Here is a 7,763-nt window from a genome sequence, read left to right as displayed (position 1 = left end):
ATCAAAGATCAGTTACTTCGGTATACCTCCCAGTCCCAACAATTACATCGCACCTAAGAAGCAGCCGTTATCCTCGATGGTGCCCTCTGTGCTCGTCGATCAGTACGGCGATGTCAAGATGGTCGTGGGCGCAGCTGGTGGTACAAGAATTACCACCGCGGTGTCTCAAGTTAATATTTTAATTTAAAAGCCTTAACATTCGAGAGCTGCTATTCCTCTTATATCTTTTCTTAGCAGTATGTTTAATGAAGCAACGGATTGTCATCATGTTTTCTTATTTTCAGGTGACTGCAAAGATTCTTTGGATGAAACAGACAGTCAAGGAGGCCGTGGACTCGGCGAGGATACATCATCAGCTGTTTCCACCAAAGATAGCTTACGAGTACGGAGTTCCCAAGCAGGTGATCGATGGCCTGAAACGTCTAGGACATGCCACGAAACGCTACAGGGAACGCGGCAGCGTAGTCTGCGTGATACTGTACGAAAATTCCACGATCTTCGCGAACGCTGATTATCGCAAAGGTGGCGACGTTTATGGAGTCGATTGATATGCGTGTTATCTTCATCGATATCCAGTTACGTTCTCTTGCAGTGCAAAACTCTTCGCAAACCGGTTTTGTTTGGACAATGTCGATCGTCTCCTCGCGATTATTGTAACACCGATGCGTACGGGATCGATCATGTTATCGTCACATTTGCATGTTTGAAAAATCGCTACGCCGGTATTGCTCAATCAATACAATCTTTAAATACGTTCTTCGCTCATCATTATCCATCAGCGCATCAATTACGTTTTTTCTACCAATTCCAGTATCCGTACTTTCTCGACGTACTTTACCATACTCTTTGTGATATTTAGATATGCAAAACCGACGTAACAATGTACCTAAATGCACAAAAATTTATAAATTTTATTTAATTTTAGCGCCATATAGTATACGATATATAAATATATATTTTTTTTGTACGATTCGTATTGTTAGTATATAGTACAACTATACAATCCGCTCCGTGAGACGTGATGCTTATTGAACGCTTCCAGCCTTGTTGCGCTTTTTATAGATGTAAAATATTGACGTCAGCACTGCTGCAATTTACTTCCTATTTTAAACTACTCCGTATCATTCGTACACGAGGTGTTTCACTTCCACGATCGCACGTCTTAAGCTAATCTTTTGCTTCGTGTAAAATTTTTCAATAAATTTTTCTATAATTTTATCGATTATTATATCGATTTTCCTCAAAAGTGTATTTTAATAATATATTATCAAAAAAAGATGTACATAATACCATATACATGGTACTATCATTGTTGACGCAATACTGATCCTTCGTGTCCTTGATACATCACTGTGTACATCTCTCCTTTCTTTGCACTTCTCTCCTTTCTCTTCTTAACTCTTCAGAGTCGCGAAGCTTTCTATGCCGTCGAGATATGGGCTTTGAAAGCATCATACAAATATAAAATACATTAGTTATTCCCCTACCATTATCCAGCAAAACCTGTTTCCGAAGCAGTCTAGGAGGATTCTCGGCTCATCGTCATTCGAGACCACAGCCGGCTTGATACGAACGTCTTATCAGGATCAGATCGCGATCAACGGTACTTTTCGTATTCGCGCTCGATATTCTTTCGCAATGTCATCGTCGTCGTCCTTCGGATTTGATCGGTGACTTCGCGCAGCGGTTTTCATGACAAGAGTTAACAAGAGAAAAAAAAGAGAGCATGGTCGGATTTTATCTTTCGTTGACTCTGCAAAAATATAGCGTATTCCACAAGCTATAATTAAACGTCGTCCCACACATACATGGCGAGAGAATACACGAGCATAATCACGTATTTCGCATTTAGTCGGAATATAATCCGTCGTTAATGCCCGACCTTGAAAATTACATTGCACCATCATCGAAAAAAAATTCGCTGTTTTGAATATAAATTATAGTCCACCAAACCTCAGATTCGGTCGCGACGCTTAATTACAACACTTGAGAAACAACGATGGGTCGTTAATAAGAATATATATCGGATAAGAAATCGAATAAATATATTCAACATTTCCGATTATTATTGTAACGTTTATCAAAATAACCGTTATCCGCGTTAATTACCGTCATCGGAGAAATGATGTATATCTGATATTTGCGAATAAATATCACGTATTTATATTCGTCGCAAAAACATACGCAGCTATAAAGTGGCTGTAAAAATGCTTCCATTCTTTTCGTAATGACAATATTCAAATACAAGATTTAAAAAAAATATGTTTATGAATTTTACTGTCTTTTTATCGTTATCTCATGACTCCTCATTATTAATTCAGGGATGAAACTTTGTAAGATTCTCTTTTCTTGCCAAATAAAATTCGCATGAATAAAAAAACAAAGTTATCAGGCTTCGTCGTCGCGGCGACTGAGAATGGCGATGATTCAAAGTTATATTGTTGTTTCCAAGACTTCGAGAAATTATTTAATCTAGAAATTTCATCGGTGACGTGTGTAGAGTGTGGACACGTCTTTTACGCTCCGATAGTTTCGCTCCGCGTCGAGATCGTACGACGTAGAAACATGCTCGACTGATACAGGTCTTGCCCTCCGCATATCCGATATATATTCATACATCTTACTTGTTTCAAGTACATGTGTATGTATAAGATCGGTGAACGTAACGACAAAATATTCCCCGAGATATTTACGTCCTCTTTACGAGCATTTTGCTACGCCTCTACAAGGTATAATACAAATCTCACACTTTGTTTACGGACGACCGGCGTGACACGCGCTCTCGCTATCAACAAGTGCCGTTTTTTTAACTATATATACAGCTGATTTGTTTTCATTTCCTTGATTCTTTCGAAAATATATTTTATCTTAACTTAACGCGCGGAATAATAAAACAATCGCTGTGCGATTTACTCCTTTGAAAATATTTTCCTGATTTTTAAAATATATAAACAGCAAAATTCATCATTCATATCATTTTTATATAGAAAAGTTTCATTCAGAAATCAAGCATGCATTATTATAACTTTGTAATTATATCTGCGTCAGAAGTACATACATAAAAGGCAAAGCCTAGACGTTGGATGAATTTACGTGTTGGAATTTTCTAGGCCGCGAGTGTCTCGACGATAGATTAGCTACGTGAGTAAATGACTATTGGATATAAAGAGAAGTGTCTTATCATCGCGGTCAAATCGCGTGCACGTCGGAGGGGAGCAAAACAACTTCAAATATTATACTATCAATAATATTCGAAGAGTATTTATAAATATTTCCCGATTATATACACCTCAGATAACGTTATTTATGATGATGACATGTGTTATGTTAGTTTAATTTTATTTGACAATTCTCTTTCTCTCTCTCTCTCTCTCTCTCTCTTTCGCAATCCCGAAACATTCATTTCATTATCCGAATTTATGTGTGTAGAGAAATTTTAACCGATTGATACTGATACAACTATTTTAAATAAAGCACCGGCGAAGAAGCTTTTGTGAAGACATGTGAAATTACACCTGAGTACATAGCCGTCAACAACATGTCTGACTGATTGTGTTCAACACGATATGCGTATGTTCTTGCTTTTACGCATTTATAATATATGATTTGCTTACATTTGACTATCGTCCCATTTATTCTTAATGTTTTGCTCGAAAAAGTGAATATATACGAAATGATATCAATTCACCAAAATATTGCATAATAAATTTTATTTATTTGCTCAATGAAATACCCATAATCGAAATCTATGAGAGTTGCATAATTTGCCAAGAGTCAAGTTGAGAAATGAGACTTCGATACGTTATCGGAGCTATATCGAAAGATTGATGTATCAACGTATATACAAGTATTTCGCACTTACTACGCAGTTGCAAAATTGCGTAAGAGATGGAAGCCGGATTTTTTTTACATTCCGAATTATCTACAAATATTATATTAAACTCGCTAAAAAGTCACGAAGACATATTTTATTCAATCTTGGGATAAAACCTTCTTGAGAAGAAACGTAAACAATATTAGAGAATTGCAAAAATTAAAAGAAATTAAGAGAAATAAATTCTTAATAAATTTATAAACGAAAGTATATTTTTAGAGACGCATGTGTCAGAGTTGAATCGTTCAAGTCGCGGCGACGAGACCGGGCTCTCTGGTGGTCTCTACTGGGTGCTTCGCGCACGCGCGACCGTGCAAACCCGGCGATGTATATAAACACGGTGCAACGAACGCGCCATAATCAGTATCGAATCGATCCCCTTCGGTGGAAGGTGATTATTTAACGTTGATCGTTTCTGCTTTGCATTGTCGCGCGGCGACCTGTTTTTCACAAGCGTCCCCGAGAATCCCATCGCGAGAGCTATGTCGGAGGCATATTTAGACGAGTACGAGCACTTCAACTACGATTACGACAAGCACATCTTCACCGCGCACGGCGGTAAGCAGAGGAGCAAACGCGAGGCTGTCACGCATACCAATCATTTCGACCCGAGCGGCCATTCCAGAAAGATCCTCACCAAGCTGATGAATACCGAGCACAACAAACGGCAGACCGGCAAGACCAAGGTCTAATCTGCGAAGGTAAGGTATTTGACGCCACGATCTACTTTTTAAGTCTTATTCCGTCGTTGGCCTCGTCCGGATATTTTTTCCTCGCATTTGTCTCAACAGTACAATCAATTTAGTTGCTTTGTCTTGAGCAATAATGACGTAATCCTTGTGTTATCTCCTACAAAGAAAGAAATTGAATAATCCGAAACACACATATTCATTCCTTCGATCAATATTAATAAACTGAATAGAAATTTATCCCTTTCATCGAACTTTCTTTTTTTTACGCATAAAATTTATTTTTAACAATTCGATAATATTCTGTGCCGGTTTAAATTTATGTATTCTCGAAGAAAAAGTATAATAATGAAAAATAATCGAAATAATAATATCGCAATCTCTCGGTCATATTCAATTGTGTTTACTTCTTTTTTGTTTCGTATGGGGTTCCTAGTTGCTTGTCGTAATCATAGTTTGATTTCTCCACACCAGCGGCTTCTAAAAACTTTTCAAATCAAATCTCGGTTAATATGACACTTTGTATCGTCCGTTTTTCCATTGTAAATTATCATACGTGCCGATTCGCGGTATTGCGTCTTACTTTTCGTTATTGGTATCCACTATCTCCCTATGACTCATACGATACACATACATACACACATTTGTATATTTTTTTTTTTCCTTAGCTAATACATTCACACATTGCGTAAATACGTGTTTCGCGATATTCTACGATTATTTCTGGAAAATTTTCGAAACAATGAAATCATTATTACCCTATTATATGTTCCCGATATTTTTTATATTGCTTTCTTTATCCAATCTTCGCGATTTCAGATTACGCACGTTCCTATCTTCGCGGCAGACATTGTCAAGTTGGATCTCATCTCATAGGACTTACCTAACGCCTAAGACGACCGGGATAAGAAAGGAATATGTATATGCGTTGTACTGTCGAGAAATTGCATTTAGTAGTAGATTCTTACGTAATTCTCAAAACGTGAGATCGGAGCACGATAGTTCGTGCCGTCCATCTTCATTTATATATTAGAGGCACGGATCCCCATGTTATTTATAAGAGTATAAAATAACACATCGTATTTCGATTACTGCTTATTTCGTGTGAACCTGAAAATCGCGTGACTTTTTCTTTTTTTTTTTATATAGCATAGTACGATGATATATCAATTTTCACGTGTGCTATTATATTAATTTATTAATATAAGCTATGAATCTATAAATAAGCTATAATCATTATTATTAGATTTAATTGAATAAATGATCATTAAATCGTTAACTAGAGTTTTCTTTATGCATGCGTTTTCGCATACATCGCGTATGAGTAATTACCGCTGATCGAACGAGATAACGTCTTTGTTATCATTCGTTCTTATAACAAGCGACAATTGTTGTATCGCAATGTATTACAGAAAACACATACGTAAAGAGGACCGAGTTGATAAACTTCAATCAACTCGTAAGAATATACGATATTTAATGTTTAATTAGGACGCAACTTTCGCGAATTGTGATTGATGATATACATCAATAGAATTGCCAGATATATCTCAAGTTTTCGCGACGAGGAAATCGTCTATTATTGTGTATTGATATAAGCATCAAAATATAATTGTATTGAAAAAAAAAACTATGAAATAAAGATTTGTAGCTAATGCATTTTTATTCCTTGCTCATTGTCAGAATAAGAATATCTCATATCCTGTATTCTCTTTTCTTATTATATATCACAATTCTACTTTCATCATATTTTTAAATTATCAATCATTATTATATAATTCTATGATTAACTTTGATTCTTATCAAGGTTTGTTCGATTAATAGAACAACAAATAGAACAATTTGCATGTTTAAAAAAAAATAAAAATTTAAGGCAATTGCACCAATTTTTATTTGTAAATAAAAAAGTCTCTTTTAATTTAAAAAAATAATAAAGAAATGAAAATAATTCTACCAACTTTTACTTACTGGGAATGTGACAGCATATAGCGCTATTTGTATATAGAGACTAATTTTTAAACAATTAATATAATTAGTAATAAAAATATTTTTATACCTGAATATTGACAGCATTCTTATCAAAGGAAGGGAAGGGTTCACTGGTAATCACATTATTCTATATTTATCAAAATCCGTTTCCTGCCTTAAAATACCAGTCAGAATAAATTCCGTAGATTGTATAGTAACAGTCTTTGGTGCCTTCACGAGAAATTTTCTCGCATTTGGCAAATCTTCTTCGCGGGATAGTATCACCGCTTTTTCAGGCCATTTATTTGGTGGACGTAATAGAGCTTTTCCTCCGCAAGACGTTATCATATCTGCAATATAATGTCTCATTGCAAATCTGCTGAATCTGTTTTATATAACAACATAAAAATATGTTTTAACTTGCCTTTTAATTCTTCTATTGGTGGTGGCGCAATATTTGATGTCAATACAACAGTATAACCATCTAGTAATCTTTGTTCCTTAGCCTTATCAAGACTCTTTCTCAATCTGAAACCAAATTTGGCTTCGGCGGCAGGATCTTTTAGTATATAACCTTCCCAATCCAAAAATCGAGTTGCTGATTCACTGTCTTTTAACCAATTTATTGTCACTACAGGTATACCCCTCGCTAGTGCGCATAAAAATTTATACGTTCTGCGAACTTTGTCAGTAACCAAAATGCTGCACTTTGCTGGATCTTCCACTTTGTTTCCACCTGTAAAATAAAGACAATTGTTAATAATATTGTAAATTTTCTAATATTTTTAAATTTATTACTCACCTAATGTTTTAACGATGTTGTTGTAGTCCTCTGTTATACCTGTAAACAAAACTCTGTGTCTTGCAGTGGATGGTGTGGAATAATTCAAAACAGATGTACTTCGACGCACTCTGGTAGAAGGCGTTGATGGGAGAGGAGTGTTCTCTGTACTTGTATTTATCCTCGAAGAGGTACTGTCATTGACCATACTACGCATACTTCGAGTTACTTCAATCTTTTCCTTCTTCCTGATACTTGCTGTCTTTGATCTTGAAGATCTAGAACTTGACAAAGTATCATTTTCTATATTACTATTTTGACTACTTTCACTGGTTGTATCTTCTGTGGAGGAATCAAAGATTGAACTTGCAGAATTCTTGACACTAGTAGGCTTCTTAAATGTTTCCTTTTTTTTCAGAGCTTGTGTTCCTGCTGGACTTTTAGTAAATCT

At 35.7% G+C, this 7,763-nt stretch overlaps 3 protein-coding genes across 16 annotated transcripts in view; 2 read left to right on the top strand and 1 right to left on the bottom strand.

The window, feature by feature from the left end:
* The window catches only part of LOC115244258 (scoloptoxin SSD14-like), a 12,588-nt gene extending 6,375 nt beyond the window's left edge, over window positions 1–6,213 (top strand). For 3 of the 7 annotated variants that reach the window (XM_029821787.1, XM_029821788.1, XM_029821786.1), the window contains 3 exons: window positions 1–169; window positions 285–4,575; window positions 5,383–6,213. In XM_029821787.1, the coding sequence (XP_029677647.1) occupies window positions 1–169; window positions 285–548 (433 nt within the window). In that variant the 3' untranslated portion in view covers window positions 549–4,575; window positions 5,383–6,213. The remainder of the gene's footprint in view (window positions 170–284; window positions 4,576–5,382) is intronic. The other 4 variants (XM_029821785.1, XM_029821784.1, XM_029821783.1 and 1 more) reach the window with 4 other exon arrangements.
* On the top strand, window positions 4,232–4,575 carry LOC115244266 (nuclear protein 1). Its single transcript, XM_029821797.1, has one exon. It carries the CDS (start codon window positions 4,357–4,359, stop codon window positions 4,564–4,566), a length of 210 nt encoding a protein of 69 aa, XP_029677657.1. The 5' UTR covers window positions 4,232–4,356; the 3' UTR covers window positions 4,567–4,575.
* LOC115244256 (uncharacterized protein MAL13P1.304-like) overlaps window positions 5,791–7,763 on the bottom strand; it is a 17,557-nt gene continuing 15,584 nt past the window's right edge. For all 8 annotated transcript variants that reach the window (XM_029821775.1, XM_029821774.1, XM_029821776.1 and 5 more), the window contains 3 exons: window positions 7,334–7,761; window positions 6,956–7,267; window positions 5,791–6,881 (listed from right to left, as the gene is read on the bottom strand). In XM_029821775.1, the coding sequence (XP_029677635.1) occupies window positions 6,670–6,881; window positions 6,956–7,267; window positions 7,334–7,761 (952 nt within the window). In that variant the 3' untranslated portion in view covers window positions 5,791–6,669. The remainder of the gene's footprint in view (window positions 6,882–6,955; window positions 7,268–7,333; window positions 7,762–7,763) is intronic.

This window comes from Formica exsecta, unplaced genomic scaffold (assembly GCF_003651465.1).
Source record: "Formica exsecta isolate Colony F162 unplaced genomic scaffold, ASM365146v1 scaffold80, whole genome shotgun sequence".
NCBI lineage: Eukaryota > Metazoa > Arthropoda > Insecta > Hymenoptera > Formicidae > Formica > Formica exsecta.
The sequence above is the reverse complement of the archived record's forward strand: the minus strand, read 5'-3'. Positions and strand labels throughout refer to the sequence as shown.

Bases quoted from the DNA above. Each gene is read 5' to 3' on its own strand.
- LOC115244266 (XM_029821797.1), top strand. From the start codon at position 4,357: ATGTCGGAGGCATATTTAGACGAGTACGAGCACTTCAACTACGATTAC.